Raw genomic sequence first — 20,326 nt, forward strand, 5'->3', positions numbered from 1 at the left:
GCTGTGCGTTACAGGGAAGACATCCTCCTCCCTCATGTGGTACCCTTCCAGCAGGCTCATCCTGACATGACCCTCCAGCATGACAATGCCACCAGCCTTACTGCTCGTTCTGTGCGTGATTTCCTGCAAGACAGGAATGTCAGTGTTCTGCTATGGCCAGCGAAGAGCCCGGATCTCAATCCCATTGAGCACGTCTGGGACCTGTTGGATCGGAGGGTGAGGGCTAAGGCCATTCCCCCCAGAAATGTCTGGGAACTTGCAAGTGCTTTGGTGGAAGAGTGGGGTAACATCTCACAGCGAGAACTGGCAAATCTGGTGCAGTCCATGAGAAGGAGATGCACTGCAGTACTTAATGCAGCTGGTGGCCAAACCAGATACTGACTGTTACTTTTGATTTTGACCCCCTCTTTGTTCAGGGACACATTACTCCATTTCTGTTAGTCGCATGTCTGTGAAACTTGTTCAGTTTATGTCTTAGTTGTTGAATCTTTTTATGTTCATACAAATATTTACACATGTTAAGTTTGCTGAAAATAAAAGCAGTTGAAAGTGAGAGGACGTTTTTTTTTTCGGTGAGTTTATATACACTAGTGGCCAAAAGTTTGGAATAATGTACAGATTTTGCTGTTTTGGAAGGAAATTGGTACTTTAATTCACCAAAGTGGCATTCAACTGATCACAAAGTATTGTCAGGACATTACTGATGTAAAAAAACAGCACCATCACTATTTGAAAAAAGTAATTTTTGATCAAATCTAGACAGGCCCCATTTCCAGCAGCCATCACTCCAACACCTTATCCTTGAGTAATCATGCTAAATTGCTAATTTGGTTCGAGAAAATCCATTATATCAAACACAGTTGAAAGCTATTTGGTTCATTAAATGAAGCTTAACATTGTCTTTGTGTTTGTTTTTGAGTTGCCACAGTATGCAATAGACTGGCATGTCTTAAGATCAATATTAGGTCAGAAATAGCAAAAAAGACACAGCTTTCTCTAGAAACTTGTCAGTCAATTATTGTTTTGAGGAATGAAGGCTATACAATGCTTGAAATTGCCAAAAAAACTGAAGATTTCATACTAAGGTGTACACTACAGTCTTCAAAGACAAAGGACAACTGGCTCTAACAAGGACATAAAGAGATGTGGAAGGCCCAGATGTACAACTAAACAAGAGGATAAGTACATCAGAGTCTCTAGTTTAAGCTGTCATTGCTGCACGTGGAGGATTTTTTGATGAGAACTCTTTGAAGTAGTTTTTAGAAGATTTTTTTTTTTCAAATTGTAATAGCAATTTTTCACGTTATTAATGTCCTGACTATACATTGTGATCATTTGAATGCCACTTTGGTGAATAAAAGTACCAATTTCTTTCCATAAGAGCAAAATCTGTACTTTATTCCAAACCTTTGGCTGCCAGTGTATGTTTAAATGTATATGTTTGTATGCATGTATATACAGTTGCATTTGCACTGGAAGCTTCTGTCACCATGACAAATTCCTTGTGTGTGTAAGCATACTTGGCAATAAAGCTCATTCTGATTCTGATTTCATCTTGTCATGTAAGGTTTAATGACAAGACAGTAGGTCCACATCCTATCAAATGCAGATTTATGAAAGGTGTGCGCCATCTTCGGCTGGTTGTTAAACCCATGTTACCATCGTGGGATTAATCTTTGGTTTTAGAAGCATTCGGGGAAGCTCCATTTGAACCACATAAGGAAGCAGATATAAAGATTGTCTCATATAAGACAGTTTTATAGCTTGCTCTGACCACTATGAAGCGTGTCGGTGAACTGCATTCATTTTCAGTTAACCCTGCAAGTATCAGGTTCACATAAAATTTCTCCAAGGTCACTCTATGCCCAAACCTGGTGTTTGTGCCCAAGGTGATTAAACGTGGCTATTCATGTATGGAAACAGAAATTCAAGTTTCAAACGAAGAAAAATTGCATCACTTATGTCCGGTGAGTGCATTGCAAATATATCTTAGAAGACGCAGAGCTTTAGATGATCTGAAATTCTCTTTGTGTGCTTCGCAAATCCGGTGAAGGGTAAGGCACTATCGAAACAACAACTCTCTCACTGGATAGTGGAAGCCATTAGGCTGGCTTATTCAGTGAAGGGACAGTTGTTATCAGGAAGCCTGAGAGCCCATTCTACAAGGGGAATGTCTGCTTCTTGGGCTTTATTCAAAGGAATCTCCATAGAGGATGTTTGTGCGGCAGCTGATTGGGCTTCCCCGCACACATTCGTGAGGTTCTATGAGCTGAATTTCACAAGATCCGCTTTAACACAGGCAGTGCTGGAGGCACAGTCTTAAAAAAAACAAAAAAAGGATAGATAGACCCTAATTAGTCCAGGTGCCCTGATGGTAGGCCTGTTCTGATGACTGAATAAATGGCTGTTAACTATATCCCATAGTGAGATGTCGAACGAGTCGTCTGAAAGAGAACTTTCGGTTGTAACCTCGGGTCTCTGAGAGAGATGAGTAAGACATGTCACCAGAGGGCCCATTATTCATCCGCTTGGAAGAGCTGTAACGTATGCCATTTTGGGCCAGTGCTACTGATTATATAGGGAGGGGGAGGGGCTTCCCTGGTGCACTGGCCAGTAGCCTGTTAGGCGTGATTGCATAGGGCTTCATGGATGACCACGCAAGAGGCGTGTCCCATAGTGAGATGTCTCTCTCATCTCCCTCAAAGAACCAAGGTTACAACCATAACCCAAAGTTTATCATATGTGATGCTGTGACACCATGACCTGCGTTAGTAAAAAATGTATGCAAAATACAGTTTCATGGCCGTTAAGAAATATTTCAGGTCGGTAAATTTTCTCAATTCACCCAGGTGTGGCAAAAGTTAATTTTGGACCCTGAACACACACTATTGTCTATTTCCCCAAAACCTGTAGCAGGAGCTTGGGTGTTTTGGGCGTTATGCATGTGTATGTGTGTGTGAGCCTGTGTTGAATTTGCACAGTCCTACTGTATGTTTAATGGGAAAAAGCTGTCACCACTGGTCCTGACATGAAGCACTGGAAAGGGAAAACTCCTTCTGTTAACAATTGAGAGAGCGGGGCCTTATTAAAACCAGATTTCCCAGCGTTATAAAAAGCTTAGGAGCTCTTTAAAATGTCAAACACAATCCCAGAGGTCTGGAGAAAATGTCAGACAGACTGGAGTACTGGTTTAATGCATAATGAATTATATCATCATTGTTGGAGTCGACCCTCTAGAGCGATTCATTAGGCAGTGGTTACACAATGCAGTGCGGGAGTGTCTATGTGTTTGTGTTGGGGAGGAAGTACGGATGGGATTCTTTGTGTCTGTGGCAGGCTGTGCATCTCTTCCCAGTCTCTAAATCCCACCCACTTTGAATGTACTCACAAATCTCAGCCAATTAGGGATAAGCAATCCAGTGTGTGCCAATTTTAGCTGAATGAAGACAAATTTCTATCAAAGGCCTAAAACTGCACAGCAAGAGCTAGTAAACCTGAAGTGGTTGGGTAAATTTACTAGCACTGTTTCTCTTTTATTGCAATCCAATACTCTCTGTCTCTCACCAAGGATCTTGCTGATGTTAGAGTTGTGCATGTCAGGGAAAGCCTGTAGGATTTTCCTTCTCTCATCTTTAGCCCAGACCATGAAGGCATTCATGGGTCTCTTGATGTGCGGCTCACTGCTGCCACGCCCTCGAGCCTCTCTGAAGATCCGTGAGTCTGACACACTGGGACTTCCTGCATTACACATGAAATGCACGCATTAATAAAACATAGCAGTCAAGAATGCCTGTCAAGTCAACATGAAATGCCTTTCACAACCCATTTTACTTCAGCACTGTAATGTATTTCTGAGTGACAAAAAAGGTGGAACTTGATTTGATCAAATCAGGAACTTGGGCCACATCCATACTAATTCATTTTCATTTTCAGTTTCAGTTTCCTAATGTTATCAATTTCCAAAGTATCCAGTAATGGAAAGTGTTTTCGAAATGCTTCCTTTTCTGTGGAGGAAAACGGCATTCTAGTGTGGAAGGGAGGCATAAACGTAGTGAAAATAATGAGCTTTCAGACAAAACGTATTAGTAGCCTTGATTTTATCGATCATAAAAAATATGCATTCCAACCCAGAATTGAGGTACTGTAGACCTGAATGCAGGTTTGCAGTCAATTGTGGAGGACTCCTGAAACTATATGTCTTTTTGTTAACATTATCCAATGGAACCTATGACCTATGTGATGTTAGCTGAAAAGGGAGGTTGTTTCAGAGGTAGAGCAAGTTATTAGACTTTGATAACAAATATTTGTTTCCTTTAGAATAATGCGCACAGACAAACAGTTCACAATAACACCAGAATGTATATTAAGAAGTAAGTAGTGTTGATTTTGATTTCATATTGACTTTAAACTGGATTTTTGGATTACACAATCACATCAATTGAGAGAGTACTTTATGGTATGCAGTAAAAGAATATCTTACCATCAGAATCGCCACTAATGCCAAAGTCCATCATAGCATGAGTGAACTTGCTCTCTTCAGACTGCTTTAACTGCTGGCTCAAGCTCTCCAGAGCTGCTTTATCCTACAAAAACATATACACAACCAATCCATTTAGATACATAATCGACAAATCAATACACATTCATCAAAATGAACTGACCAATCAAATGCCTGGAAGTAGATACATAAAAGAAAATGTGTGAAAATGCAAAAAGTGAGCTAATGTATATCCATCATCTCCAAGCTGTGTGGAAGCAACCTGCAATCTATTTACACTCATTCTTATTCTCTCTCTCTCTCTCTCTCTCTCTCTCTCTCGCTCAGCCCTAAGGTCAATGCATTAGAGAGCGCAAGTGCTCTAGAGATGAGAGCGGGCTGGACCACAGAGCCTCCTGGGTATTTATTACACCCAATAAAAAGAAGATTTAGTATGCATTTACATGGCTAATGTGGCCAGGCCACATATTTCAACACAACACCCCCGTGCTCTCTCTAAACATGCACACCCCTCCGTCACCCCCCTGGAGCTGCATCTGGGGCTTAATTAGTCAATTAGACTGCATCCTGAATCAACGCTATGTTTAAAACACAGTCCTCACCATTAGAGAGTGACCCAGGCCTTTTGCGACGCCATAATGAAATGCATTACACCATTTCACAGCCATCGAGATTTAATTGTTCAGACTGAGTTAGTGAGTGGGGTTTAAATGAATGTGTAATGGAGAGAGGATTTCTCCCTGGAGAGAGCAAGGAAAAGAGGGAGAGAAAGATGATCGGGTCTGATAATGTGACTACAACACCAAAACTACTTTGGCTTTGGATCAACACTAAAACTTGTCCTCATCTCAAACACAATTGGCCTCGCTCATCTCACAAAATCCATTTAGCTTTGTGTCACACAAAAGGGTTTAGGAACAAGGCTCGGTTTGACCCTACCATGTGTTCATGGAGAACATGATGTTAAAAGGGTAGAGCAGATTCACTTTCTCTAGCTCACAGAGTGAAGTTAATACAGAAAGGGGCATTAATTGTCTAAAATCAGGAGATAATGGCAACACGAGGAAAACAAACATCAGAAGGGTTGTCTGAGGTGGACTAATGTCACGTAGGAGGGGAGGTCATGTAACAAAGAGAATTAGAGAGATAAAAAGACAAACGGGGGAAGAACAAGTCAGTTGCACAGAATGGACACATTTAGGGTCCAAATTTTACAGTCACCAAGCACCGAATATGAGGAAAATTGGCTCAGGTGAGAACATAAAACAGAGATATTCACCAGCAGGCTGGTAACTGCATAAGGAACTGCAACATTACGTTCAGTGTGTTTACTTGCATGCCACTATGCTGATAACTACCAAAAATCATCTTATTAAAACATCTGAGAACACAAGAAAAGTTCATTAACATGAGACTTGAAATCATTGCATTATTCTCTGCTTTCGATGTCAAAATGTGCATGTTGGATAAGCTGGTTATGACCTTACCCCGATAAAGGAAAACTGTGACCTTACAAGCTGTTGGCTCATTAAGCATAATTGGTGCATGATTGAGCATGCAAACACGTAAATTGTTTCAAAAGAATCGTAGAACAAATAATCTGATGTGAGCAAATCAAATCAAAGACCAAAGCTGTCTTTTAAAGAAAACATCAGCTGACTTGTGTGTCTTCTAACAACTTTTACCATAGAATGTTCATCTAAGATGTCTAAAGTTTATTTTTTTCTCCAGAACTCTTTGTGGTGACATACAGTATACTATATATGGAATATCCTTTGCATTAAGCCACCAAAACTAAAATACTGTACGAGTAACAAAATCATGATGTGTCTTTGTATTTTTTTCATATATCAATAATCTGCTAATTAACTGCCCTACTTGTTACAAGTATGGCAAAAACAGTTAATAATCCCACTTTGATAGGGACCATTTTTTTATTTTTTATTTAAAATAATGTACAGTTTCATGGCCAGTTAAAGGGATAGTTCACCCAAAAATGAAAATTCTCTTATTAACTCACCCCCATGCCATCCCAGATACGACTCCAATGTTTAAATCCATATCTTCAGAAGAGATATGATAGGTGTGGGTGAGAAACAGAACAATATTTAAGCCCTTTTTTACTCGAAATCTTCACTTTAACTTTCATTTTCAGATGTGAAAGTGAAACTAAACAGACATCACATGTAACTTTTAGATGTAAAAGTGAAAGTGGAAATTTAGAGTGAAAAAGGACTTACATTTTAAACTGTTTCTCACCCACACCTATTATATCACTTCTGAAGATATCGATTTAACCACTGGAGTCGTATTGATTACTTCTGTTTCCTTTATGTGATTTTTTGAGCTACAAAGGTCTGATCACCATTCACTTGCAATGAATGGCCCTACAGAGCTGAAGAAAGAAAGTCATACACATCTGGGATGGCATGAGGGTGAGCAAATGATGACAGAATTTTCATTTTTGGGTGAACTATCCCTTTAATATTCTCAACTGTCCCGTCATTACCAGGTGTGGAAAACACATCCACATCCTCTCTGACAGCGCCGATCACTGATTATATTCTTTCATTTTCACAGTCGCTCTTCACGTGTGTGTTGCCCTCACATTGACCGCAACTAATCTGTTCCTTTTTGCAGCATTTAAATGTGTAGCTTTAATCAAAAATAACCCCTCTAAATGTGAGGAAAAAATGCAGTGTGGAGGGTGACCGTGTGTGTGTGTGTGTGTGTGTGTGTATATAAAGCTGTGGTCAGGGTAAAGTGCAGCTGATCTGTTGAAATCATAATAAGGATAGAGTGCTTGGGAGATGTGGATTATTCCTAATGCACCTTAATTAACCTAGTAGCAATCAGCACAGCCACTAAGCCTGCATGGCAGAGAAAAAAAAACAGTGAACGTGTGAGTGTGTGTGCATTAAACTGAATGCAGGAGATCAATGAATCCATAAACATGCCTTTGTTAAAGGGATTTTTTTACACAAAAATAGAAATTCTGTCATCATTTATTCACTTTCATGTTGTTCAGAAAGTCAAACGGGTTTGGAACATCATGAGTGTGAGTAAATGATGACAGATACTGCACAATTGTCACTGTTGATATGAGTTTATGAAGGTTTATGAAATAATAAGGTATCTGTGCACAGTGAAAGATGATGAGGAAACAAGGACACCTGTGTTTACACTGTACAAGCGCCTTCCTTTGCTGATGTGCACAATCACAACGTTAAAGGTGGATGAGGCGAAAGCATCCGTTATTTAATGCTTGTTTATGTATTTTAAAGCATTTGTATGCAAATACCTCAGAGAGTGAGTGTTTTATTATTTGTGGTCGAAGGCGTTCCTGTGCTGTAGCATTTTGCTTGGTGTGCGGAGCAGCTGACTCCAGTGTGTTTAGCAAACAAGCCCAATTTAGCTGCGCGGCCGAGGAGTCTCTCCAGTCACTTCACATTAGCGTCAGCCATGGCGTTAGAATTAGCGTTCTGTTCACTGCACCCTGCCTGCCCTTAGCCTGCCTCCCGGACATGACCACCGTATACAACAAAAGAGCTTTCAGAGCTCAGCCAACTCCAACATCACTCTTCACAAGAAAAAAACTGACAGCTTTGGATAATCACTTTGTGCAAAAATAAACAAGTCCTGTTTTAATGAACTAATCTTTTTAAGTTTTTGCCGTTTTAATCTTGACACCTTATTTGGTGGTGATGGGCAGGCCCAGACGGAATTTGCAGATTTTTTTTTTTTTTTCTGTGCTGATTTTGGTTTAAAGGGATAATTTAGCCAAAAATTAAGATTCTCTCATCACTTGTTTATTCATATGTTTTTCCAATTTATAACTTACTTCTGTGAAACACAAAAGGAGATGCTTGGTAGAATGTTGAATGTCTCAGTCACCATTCACTTTCATTGCATCTTTTTTCATACAATGTAAGTAAATGGTGACTAAGGCTGTCATTCAGCCTAACATCTTTTGTGTTCCACAGAAAAAAAGTCAGACTGAGTGGCAATCAATAAGAATGTATGAGTGAGTGAGTAAAAAAATGCAAGATCAGGCTTAATTGAACATTTTCTGAGCGTACGTTGTTGAGCGTCAGGCTGTTGACTGCCGCCACCTTGGCATCCAGAACCTGTTGCTCTCTCTTCAGCTGCTCCTTCATCTGTCGTGCCTCTTGGAATGCTTTGGTCACGGCCTCATGGTCGTTCAGGTAGCCACCAGAGGTGATGGATGACAGCAGATCTAAATGGACAACAGGTATGAGAAGTGAGAAAGTGCACAGGTTTTGTAAAGGAGTTACACTGCAAATAATCATGAATTATTCTTGATGGGATATTTCACCCAAAAATGAAAACCCTCATGCCATCACAGATGTGCATGACTTTCTTTCTCTTTAGCAGAACACAAATGACGATTTTTAGAAGAATATCTCAGCTCTGTTGGTCCATACAATGCAAGTGGATTGTGATCAGCACTTTAAAGCTTCAAAAAGCACAGACAATCATTGTAAAAGTAATCCATACAACTCCAGTGGTTAAATGAATGTCTTCTAAAGCGATACAATCGCTTTGGGTGAGAAACAAATCAATATTTAAGTCCTTTTCACTATAATTGTTTACTTCGAGCTGCACTTCTGGTTGTATTGTGTCAGTTAAGGCTGTGTGTACTCGGTCCGCTCATGCACGCTCATTGGAGAGTTAACGAAAGTAAACAATTATAGTGAAAAGGACTTAAATATTAATCTGTTTTTCCCCCAAAGTGATCGTTTCGCTTTAGAAGACATTCATTTAATCACTGAAGTCATATAAATTACTTTTACAATGATTGTCTGTGCTTTTTGGAGCTTTAAAGTGCTGATCACCATCCACTTGCATTGTATGGACCAACAGAGCTGAGATATTCTTCTAAAAATCTTCATTTGTGTTCAGCAGAAGGAAAGTCATACACATCTGGGGTGGCATGAGGGTGATTAAATGATGAGCGAATTTTCATTTTTGGGTGAACTATTCCTTTAATCAATATTTTATCTTGTTTACCAATAAAAATATCTAAACATCAATAAAACAGGATAAATTTACTTGAAAAGCAAAACTGCATAAGATAAAAAGGCTTGTTTTCTGAAAATTAATCTTGAAATTTTTCTTAACCATCTGCAAATTGCTTATTTTTCCTTGTTTAAAGTATATATCTAATAACAAAATGCAAAACAAAGCAAAAAAAAAAAAAAAAAAAAAAAAAAAAAGTAACATAACATAAAAAAGCCAAATATATTCTCTGAAATATTCTAAGGATGTTCTGAGTATGTTTAGATATTTTTACTGAAAAACAAAACACTGTTTAATATTTTTTTTTTTTTGCAATGCTTTAGCACGTGTATGTGTTGATATAAAGCAAAGTGATATAACTGTAGAGCATTTTTTATTTAACGGATGGACTTTTTTTTGTCAAGGAGTTACAATGCAAAACATCATGAATGAATCAGTATTTTGTCTTGTTTTCCCATAAAATATCTAAACATCCATAAAAAAAGATAGATTCACTTGAAAAAAAAAATTGCTTAACCTGTAATAATAAGACTTGTTTTCTGAGAATTCATCTTGACATTTTTCTTCCTCAGTCTGAACCTTGTTTATTTTTCATTGTTTAAAGCATATATCTAATATGTTTTGTGAGGTTTATGCTTGTTTTCAAACAAAACAAAACAAAGAGAAAAAAAAAATGACAACAACAACAATTTGCCAAATATATTCTCTGAAATATTCTAAGGATGTTCTAAATTGAGATATTTTTTTTTACTGATAAATAAGAAAAAATACTGATTAATAAAATTATGTTTTGCTGTGCTATAGCATGAGCATGTGTTGATATAAAGCACATTGATATAGAGCATTTTTGATTTAACGGATGGACTTAAGTGAAGCCATCCAACACTAAAACACTGCTGGGCTTCTGGGTGTAACAAATTAACATTGAGCATGATGCAGGGTGAACCTATCAGCGTTTGCCTCAACATTACCGAACACACTCTGACCATTTAACTGTCACCTCTCTGACTCAACCTGCCTACGGCATGACCAGTTCAACACACACACGCACGCACGCAGGCACGCTCGCTCACTCAGAGCAAAGAGAGAAGTCTAACATCTCCTTTTGTGTTCCACGAAAAAAGTAAGTCATACAGGTTTGGAAGAACATGAGCTTACTCAGTGATGACAGAATTGTCATTTTTAGGTGAACTATCCCTTTAAAGCCCAGGCATACTTCGTTTTTGCGTGTTCCGGATCGGCTCGCACCTGGTCGACCACGTTGCCTTTGTGAGTATACTCTTCTGACCGTGAAAATACGAACACGTTTGATGCATGCCCACTACAAGTTCTTTGTGATACTCAGTGAGTCAGTGGTTGGCGCATAGACGATGACCGTGTCCGTGAGTCGAGAAAATCTGTATACTTTGGCCTTTAAATTGTCTAAAGTCTATACACATAATATGATCAAGGTGAATGTGAACTGCTTCTTATTTACAGCGCTAATGTCATCAGATCCCTACAGCTGACACACACACACACACACACTCACACTCATACAAATGCATGCAAAGAAATCCAGTTGAAAGTAGATGATCTGAAGCCTGATGAAAATCTCACAAATCTGCATTTTTACATTCACAGATTTGCTAAAAAGTGCCATTTGTCTCTTATATCCCACATATATAAATACAGCCTCTCTCTCATTCTGTGGGCTTTTATTCAGACCAAAGCTCATGGAAATCTTAGAAGTGGAAAAAAATGCAGAGATTATTTATATTAAAGCCTTAAACAGCCTAATTTGGCCCATTCGGCGACATCTGCCCCCGAGCATTTCAAAGATGTTTCCAACCATCTTTTCATGGCTATTATTTGTATTATTCTCAGCAGCTTAACCACCCAAGCCGTTAGCCGCATCTGTTAGCTAGTCTATGTGTGTGTATGGCGGAGCATTATCTCGCCAGGGTAGATCTAACAAAGACCTGTGCTAGATTATGAGTCTTTATCTGGCCTAATCCTGCTGTTAATGCTGGATAGGATGGATTAAATGCTTTCATTTGAGATGACAGAGGAAGGAAACCTACTAAAAGTCACATCTGGGGAATCTGCTAAAGTGGCCACAGGTCATGGGGTGATTTGGCGCCACAAGCACTTCCTGACAGTCGCTTTAATCTGGTCAAAAAACGTCTGGGGCATAAACTGAGAGAACTGACCACACAAACTATTCCCTTACTGTGGGAATATTTCTAAAACAGGGACACTAAATACACCTCAGTCACCATTCACTTTCATTGTCTGGAAGAAAGATGCAATGAAAGTGAATGGTGACTGAGGCTAACATTCTGCCTAACATCTCCTTTTGTGTTCAATGGAAGAAAGAAAGTCATACGGGTTGAGAAAGACCTGAGTAATGTGAGAAAATTATGACATAATTTTTTTTTTTTTTAGATAATATTCCCAGTCTATAACGTACATCACTTTAGGTACATCAAATGACAGTGCACACTTCACATAATAGTGAACTGCAAAGTAAAACTTTGTCATTTTCACATCTGAGTGAAAGCAGGGGAGAGTGATGGGCGTAAAGGACACAGCCCTTGACAGGCTCCAGTGTTGTGTTTCCATGGTGACAGTGACATGAGCAGAAAGGTTGGCACATGGGGTTGAGTAGGCTGGGAAGTCTCAGGATGGATGTCACTTAGCAAGGTCAAACAGATGAAAGACAAAAAGATGGAGAACATGGATGATGGATCGATGAGGAAATTGTACAAAAAAGAGCGTACGAAGAGATCTGTCAAGAACGATGTCATACAGACAGCATGTTAAAGGGATAGCTCAACCAAAAATGGTGGGTTTCAAACAACATGAGTGTCAGTAAATTATGACAATTTATTTTGTTCTATTTTTTTTTTTTTTTTTTTTGGGTGAACCATCCCTTTAAGTGGTTTTCTGTTATTGCGTGCGGTTACGATACTTGACCACTAAAGACGTGCGACAGATGGAATAATCATGGGACATACGGCACTCTTGAGTGTAATGATCCAAAAGAACTGCTCGCCTCAATATGTTCCAAAGGATTCCATTGAAAAACTTTACTTCCTAATCCATTTTTCAGAATAAAAAACATCTGGGTGGCAAATCCACTAATCTGCTATTAAATCCCAGGATTTGTTGAAAAACACTGCGATTACAGGCAAGAAGTCTGAAATGGCTAACTGTTGTGAGGGGGGAGGGATGGGGAGGGTAGAATATTGCATTATTGTGTTATTAATGCATGTTGTTTGTGCTGTGGGTGGTAACAGAGTTGTATAAGAGGCTTGTCTAATCTAAGCGCCTGTCAGAAAGGCTTGTGTTTCTCTATTCAGCACCTCTAAACAACTGAAATAAATGCAGCTAAAGCTTCCCATCTCTGTCTCGAGCGCTCTCGCTCCCTTTCACTTCCAAGCACAGCTGCTTAACAAGCTCTCCCCCACCATTTAGATTAATAAATGTTTGACAATGTGCCCTTCAGGCAAAATTAAATTCTACAAACCTAAAAATGTAACATCAATTACTGCCTCATACAAGCAGAAAAACACATCCAGGGAGAAGGAAATGCTCCTGAGAGATATGTTCGTGGCAATATGAAATAACATTAAGTGGTTGCGATTCGTGTGTGCTTATTGAATTGTAATAAACTGTGGAGGTGCGGGTACCTATGGAGCTGAGTCTGGATGGCGGTCCTCCGATGCTGGAGGGGGCGCTATGCTTCAGGGATCCGGGGCCCAGCTTCAGGGTGGGGACCTGTGGGGAAGTGGGGGAGGTGGGTGACTTGCTCTCGGATGCCTTAGGCTTGGACGACAGATTCAAGGGCTGAGCGCCCTCGTCCTGCAAAACAGCAACACGTTTGGCTTGGTGTGATTTTTCTCCTCAAGGGATTGGGACCCAATCAAAACTCCCTGCGGGGATCAAATCAGCTGACCCCACGCCGGGGATAATGAAATAGGACGTTTTTTCAGCAAATGCAGCTAAGGAAAGGTGAAATAATTGTGGTTGTGCAGGCAAGTTGATAAACTTGCTGATGTCAAGTATTGGATTGACGTTGCTCATTGCCAGCATGCAGCACACCCATGCTCAATCAAACAAGAGAACAGGGACAAAGCGAGCATACTATGTAAAGAAACATGCTTAAGGCGAGAAGATTCACACACATATTCATCCAAACATGTTGCGTTTAATGAAAAAAAAAATAAAACATACAAACACAAGCACAGAATGCACAATATTCGCATATTCCATAAACATAAGCCATTAATGATAATTTAACACATGCATTTTAGTCTCAGATGTGTTCACAAATCAATTAGATAATAGGGTAAATGACGTGATGAGCTTTTTTTTTGTCTAGATTTATTAATAAAAATAAAAAAATATATAAAAAATGCAATTCACACAAAACATTTATTGAATATATTTCTACTATGATGAACATGTTTTCATAGTTCAAAAAAGTTCAAAATAATTTTCAAATGCTATAATTGTTTTTCCAAAAAAATAAAAATAAATAAATAAATAAATAATTATGAAACCAACATGCACAGAAATATAAAATTTCTACGAACTTGGTACTTGTTTAAAACTAGATTTCAAAGTGGATTCAGAGCTCTCTCTGTGTCATGCACCTTAACTCTCTCTTTTCAATTCTCAAATTTCCTGCAATCACAGCTATCGCTTTCCCTGTTGTCTACAAGTTTTGCCGTTGTAGAGGGGGCAGCATGTATATTTCAGCATATTACTGTCCTAGGGCAGTTGCCCAACCTTATTGGTCAACGACTTCATAAACAACTCTGCATCTTTTCTGCAAGTTACCAGTGGTGGATACTCGACCATGTGGACATCACTATTATGAAATAAACCCTGCTGACAGTGTAATCACATCAGAAAAGCACCCAGATTTAGGGCCAATTAGAACTCAGTATGGCAGATGCAGCCCCGCCCATCACCTAAACAGAACAAAGAAAACATTGCAAAGGCCCAGACCTGGCGCAATTGGCACCGAAGCCTCTCCATCCTCTCTGCTGTTTCTATACTTAACAGCTTCACAGCTCAAATGAGGCAAATGTGGGAACCGCATGGTAAGCATGTGGGCACATGCAGGCCTCCAGGATCGTATGACCTCGACAGCCCTTGTCCACGGCACAGCTGTCAATCATCTTCGTCTGGCAGAGGGAGTCTTCGGTCACTGTTGTGTTCTCACTGCGGTGGGATCTCATATGTGTTAACATGGAGAGTGCAGTATCTGTACCGACACCTGTTTCTGTAGCCTTACCGTCTGTCTCGAATGGCCTAAAATGATAAATGCACAGCAGCCATGGAGCAGCACAAATGATACACTGACGGCCATTGAATCACAAAGCAAAGTGTTCCATTTCAGAAGTCTGAGGGTACTGCTGTATTTGCCAAATCGCTGTTTCTCTACTTTCCTGACACTCTAAACAGCTCAAAATGACAGCCTTCTGCGTCTTGCCTCTGCTGTACAGCAAGCAGACTCGGAGGTCTGGAGAGCTTGATTAAGACCTTTCCCTCTGTGATGGGACGTAACAGGATTGTCCTCATTAGCGTTGCTCTCAATGGAGGGGGAACCAGTGGGATGTGGACCCAGTCATTCGAGAGACAAACAAAAGACCCTCCTCAATGAGGTACACTAAGACGCGATTGAGAAGAATACTGTATCATGACCCATATTGTGTCTGGTGTGTAGCAATGTTGCATTGAAGAGGAAAGCTGAATATTTATGACAGATAATGCCTGCTTGCCTCCCCGATGGTGGATTGTTCTCTAAGAAGCAAATCTCAGGGTGGGATGTTAGCCAAAGCGAATGAAGCCAGTGAGAGGAGAACTAATGGAGACTGGCAAAGCCGTGTGAGAGGAGGAAGGCCAGCTTTAGGAGCTGTCATACATGATACTTAGACAACTCAAATACAAAAGAGGAGTGCGAAGGTGGAATGAGCTTAAATCTTATTTAAAAAGACATACGAGTCATTTAAAATGTAGAATTAACACTTACATCGTGTCCAGGGTAGGAAATTAACTTTTTTGCCCACCAGCCACAGTGGCTGATGAATGCCCAATTTTACCAGCCACTTTGATTTGTAAGTTTATATATATATACTGTATATATCTTTATCTATATATCTATATCTCCCGAGATGGTCGGAGATCATTTACTATGTTCTCATAGACAACAATATTCTTGCTAACTGTTTTCAGACGACTAAAACAGAGAAGAAAGAGTGAGAACTCTATGTATGCGTGTGCTGCGTGTCACATCCTGTCACTCTGTCAGTCTGGGTTTTTGTGTGACAAGATAGTGACATCATTGTTCTATGTCTGTCTTGTCTTTCGTTTTCTGTCTTTGTGTGAGCGCACGGCTTCAGTTGTGGTTTTCCTGCCGTGTGCTCTTCGGTTGGTCTTGTGTTTCATGTCTGGAGCATGGTGTCTGGATCCTGACTTCCCTGTCTGGTTTGGTTTCGGTGTCGGGATCCGGACACTCATGCTCCATGTCTTGTCTTTTATTGGCATGAGTGCATTGCACTTATGTCATCTTGGCGGCATGCACTCATGTCATAGCCTGTGTCTCTCTCTCGCGACTGCGGATGCGCTTTGCGTTGCGCTCGCTTTGTGCTGCGCACCCGGGTCGCGATCTGTCTTCATGTTTTGCTGAGGTTCAGTCACTTCGGTCTGAGCTGTCATGTTTATTTGTGGCCAAACTCTCGCACAGGTGTCTTTTGTCTCGTGTTGTCACCTGTTGCATGCATCACGTGGTGTTTGCCTCGCAATGTTTGCTCAGGTTTGTCTAGTGTGTGAATGCATGGCATTGCTTTGTTGCCGTTCTCATGCATTCTCTTGTCTTACCTGTCAGTTGGCATGGGCGCATATTGCCTTTTTATCTTGCCGATGTGTGCTCGTACCATTCGGGTTTTTGTGTCTTGTGAGAGCACATGGTTTTGTTTTGTTTCTGTTTTGCCTCGTGTCTCTCAGTCTTTCGTCATACCCCGCCTCCTTGTCTGCTCATTATTAGTTAATTTGTTTAACCTGCCCCTTGTTAACCTGTCTGATTTCTCCCCCTATTTTAGTCTCCTTGTGTGTGCTGTCCAGTGCCAGTTTGTCTTGTTTCGTGTTCATGTCTGACTTGTTTCTTATTACCAGTTTGTGTTCCTTGTTCCTAGTCGATCCTGTCGATTCCAGTCGGTCCTGTATACAGGCTGTCTGCCCCAGCCCAGCTTCAGTGTGCTTCCAGTGCTGGACTGTGTTTTCCTTTACGGGGTAGATTATGTTTGTTTTTTTGCTATTTTTTTGGTTTAAATAAGGTCCCTTTGTTTTTCACTCTGCGTTTGGGTCCTGCCTCAGCTGCAGCTGTGACACTGTGTGAAAAGTGCTTGTGCGGTGCTTATCTGCGGCAGAGTGAACCTTGAAAACACAGCAAATCAGACACGAGCATCAGCGGCATTTCTTTCATCTGTTCTTCAACATATGTTTCTTCAAAGTGCATCTTTGATATTAATAGCATTTCTTGTCATATCTCACTCCGAGATGTCTAACAGGTCGCCCGCCACAGTAGGTGAGCAAAATTACTCGCAACTGTGCATGAAATACCAGTATTTGGCTGGTTGGGGGGTGTTAATTTCAAACCCTGATTTGTGTCTATACTGTAAGTGACCACAGAATTGTTAATAAAATAAATAATCATAGATTTATAGTTACTGTACATTGCTTGTGTTTGCATATAACAAAAGTGACAAATTCACACAGGCTTTATATCACCTGAATTGAAGCTTCAATAACCAGGATGACTCCCTGTGTGTGCCAGGCTATTTATCCTAAACATGGGCTGTCTACATTTACAAATACAGTACATTTAGTGTTCCCTCATCTGGTTCCTCACTCCACCAAAGAAGTTAGGTGGTCAGTCAGTGTGAATTTGAATAGAACGGATTTACACCCAGTGAACATGTACAAACTTCACATTCACTGCTGAGACCATCAAAAAAGTTACACTCCGGAGACATGTCAAAAGACGGAAGTGGTCCACTGAGACGATCACATGGGCGGCAACTTCATAGTTCCAAGAAGAGAAATCCCAAAGCCAGCTGTGGTAGCACTGAGCTTGAGTGAAAGAATGAGTGTGTGGATGTGTATATCTGAGTAGGTCACAGAGTGAATACTGTGATATAATGAGTGTGAGATGCACCTGAATTGTGAGGCCTCCCCCCGGGGTAAAGCACTTAAGCTTTGTATGCCCCAGTCCAACCAGCTGTCTGACACAAGGCACACTCCTCAAAAGCGGCAACTGCCCTAGGACAGTAATATGCTGAAATATACATGCTGCCCCCTCTACAACGGCAAAAGCTGTAGACAACAGGGAAAGCGATAGCTGTGATTGCAGGAAATTTGAGGATTGAAAAGAGAGAGTTAAGGTGCATGACACAGAGAGAGCTCTGAATCCACTTTGAGATACTTGATGGGGGGAAATATGAAATAGAAAGAGCGATAGAAAGATACTGTATACTTAAAGGTGTGTAATTGTTCAAATGTAAAAGAATACTCCAAATTCCATCTTAATTTGCAGACAACTATAAGTAAGCCATTTGTAGGTTGATTTCCTCGAAAATTATAGCACCATGGCTCTGTGGTGCTATAAAAATATTGCTCTGCTTATTTGAGCATCCCGACCGGCCCAACACAGCAACATTGGCTCAAACATTGGTGTGATTTTGGGGCGGGGATATCTGTTTTTTTTGACCAATGGAAGACATTTGGATGTTCCGGAAACCAGAAACATTCAATATTTATGCAATTCCGATTGGTGATGCTAGTGGCACACAAATTAGACACTTAAACTTAAAGAAGAGAGGTAATATTCTCAAGGCTTGGTGACTGTGGAGGCTCGAGAGGTGCAGGCTGCACTGCCAATTATTGCATAATCTCCATCGCTCTTTCTTTACTCTGTGTATTTGGTCTTGAGACAACAAAGGGACAAATGTGTGAGGAAAAGGGGCCTTCATTACCCTCTGACACAATGACCTGCGGGGGCCCGAGCCAAATGATTGCAACCATAAAATCTTCAGGAACAGCTCTTGGTTTCCACCAGCATTCAGGCATCATCCACAACCCACCAGAAAGACATCACGATCTATCTAGAGCTCTTTCTCTATGCAACAGGCATCCGTTTTAGCTCCAGATCTGTATCCAAACATGGTATCCCGCCTCCACCATGGCTCAAGGCCGGAGAAGGATCAGGCAACAGGCCTTCACACATGTTTATCCAGTTCTGGCCGCCCCACCGTCCAGCTATTGTACTGCTGAGCAGGACAGAATGGGCTTGCAGGGGTGCCCGGGTGTCTAGAATGACCAGCCCAGCAGGAGGGGAGAGAGGTCAGGCAGCCAGCTTTAATTTCTGCCCTGCCTGATATTCATGGAGCTTTATTCCGCTCAGATAGCCACAGACTCCCGTGGTCACACTAGCCAAAGGGAAACATACCTGCTCAGAGCCTTATATAGCATATAAGGTGCAAGACAACAGTGGCGGCTAGACTTCGGGTTCAAAAACTGCACTGGTGCCTGCTGCTTCAGCACTGGGCGTACATAGCACTCAAAATGCAACAATGCACCAAGGCATGGACAAATGAGGGCATGGTTCCAGCTTGCAAGAATTATGGGTAGTCAACCAAAAGAACATCAAAACCAGTACATACAAAGACTATTAGCTCTGGATGGAAAATGTAAGAAGTATTCTGCAGGGGCGTAGCAACCTTTACCTTTTAGAAATTTCCAAGTTTGTCCCCACACTTTTTAGGCAATAATCATTATATTTTAAGAGCTTGTGTAAACCTAATTAATATTCATTAGCAAAGCTAATAAGGTTTAAAATGTGCTCCCCATCCCACTTTTTAGATTGTTTCTACACCCCTTGTTGTCTGCACACAAATTCTTCACACACACTCATACCTTGGGCTTTGGTGGCGGGGTGCTTCTGTTTTTCTCGCTCTGGCCGCTGGTGGGCGAGAGTGTGCCGGTTGCCAGGTTGGCCTGAGGCACTGTGCTGTGTTTGGCCCCTGGAGACACCTGCATGGCAGCCAGCTGAGCTGCATACAACTGCTGCTCAGAGACAGACAGAGAGAAAAGGGACAGAAGAGTGGATGAAGAAGAGAGAAAGGCCCATGAATAAATGAATACATGCAATGCACAAACAAACAAAAAAAGCTGCTTTGGCCATTAGTGGAGAGGGCTGATGGTTGTTTATGTGTGAGGGGACAGAGCTGTCACTTTATGTTCCACCACGCGGCCTCAGGGGGCTACGCTAACAGCTAGCAGACGCCTGAGTGAGACATGTTCCCGCCAAGGTGCATCCTGGGAAAAAAACGCACTCACCATGAGGGTCATATTCGCTATGGAAAGAAAAGAGTGAAAAAGTGCCTCTCAAGGTGAAAAACTTGTGAATGTGTTTATGTAAAGAGAGAAGCTGTGAATCTCTCAGCCACTGGAAGTGGAAACAAATGCCGGACCCCTGTTGATTCTTTTACTCCCATTTAAGAACGCACACCAGGATGGGCCCGAGAGAGCACACTCTTAAAACTCTGAAAAATATCTGCCAGAATGATTCAAAAAGTCCTGCAGCATACTGCTATTTCACAGAAAAATAAAATAAAATAATTAAAACAAAGGTTTTGCCTTTTTCTATTGTTTAACTTTTTTTCTATTTTCTTAATAAAAATGTATTTTTCTCCTCAATTTGGCATGCCCAGTTCCCAATGCACTCTAGGTCCTCGT

The 20,326-nt window shown here is 40.8% G+C and overlaps 1 protein-coding gene across 7 annotated transcripts in view; it reads right to left on the reverse strand.

Annotated features, from left to right (window-relative positions):
• Nucleotides 1-20,326, reverse strand: part of LOC127436639 (transcription factor SOX-5-like) — a 318,833-nt gene that overhangs the window by 8,409 nt on the left and 290,098 nt on the right. For 6 of the 7 annotated variants that reach the window (XM_051690889.1, XM_051690891.1, XM_051690890.1 and 3 more), the window contains 5 exons: nucleotides 19,505-19,654; nucleotides 13,213-13,384; nucleotides 8,578-8,735; nucleotides 4,481-4,583; nucleotides 3,565-3,738 (listed from right to left, as the gene is read on the reverse strand). In XM_051690889.1, the coding sequence (XP_051546849.1) occupies nucleotides 3,565-3,738; nucleotides 4,481-4,583; nucleotides 8,578-8,735; nucleotides 13,213-13,384; nucleotides 19,505-19,654 (757 nt within the window). The remainder of the gene's footprint in view (nucleotides 1-3,564; nucleotides 3,739-4,480; nucleotides 4,584-8,577; nucleotides 8,736-13,212; nucleotides 13,385-19,504; nucleotides 19,655-20,326) is intronic. The other variant, XM_051690893.1, reaches the window with a different exon arrangement.

The sequence above is a fragment of the Myxocyprinus asiaticus genome, chromosome 47 (genome assembly GCF_019703515.2).
Source record: "Myxocyprinus asiaticus isolate MX2 ecotype Aquarium Trade chromosome 47, UBuf_Myxa_2, whole genome shotgun sequence".
NCBI lineage: Eukaryota > Metazoa > Chordata > Actinopteri > Cypriniformes > Catostomidae > Myxocyprinus > Myxocyprinus asiaticus.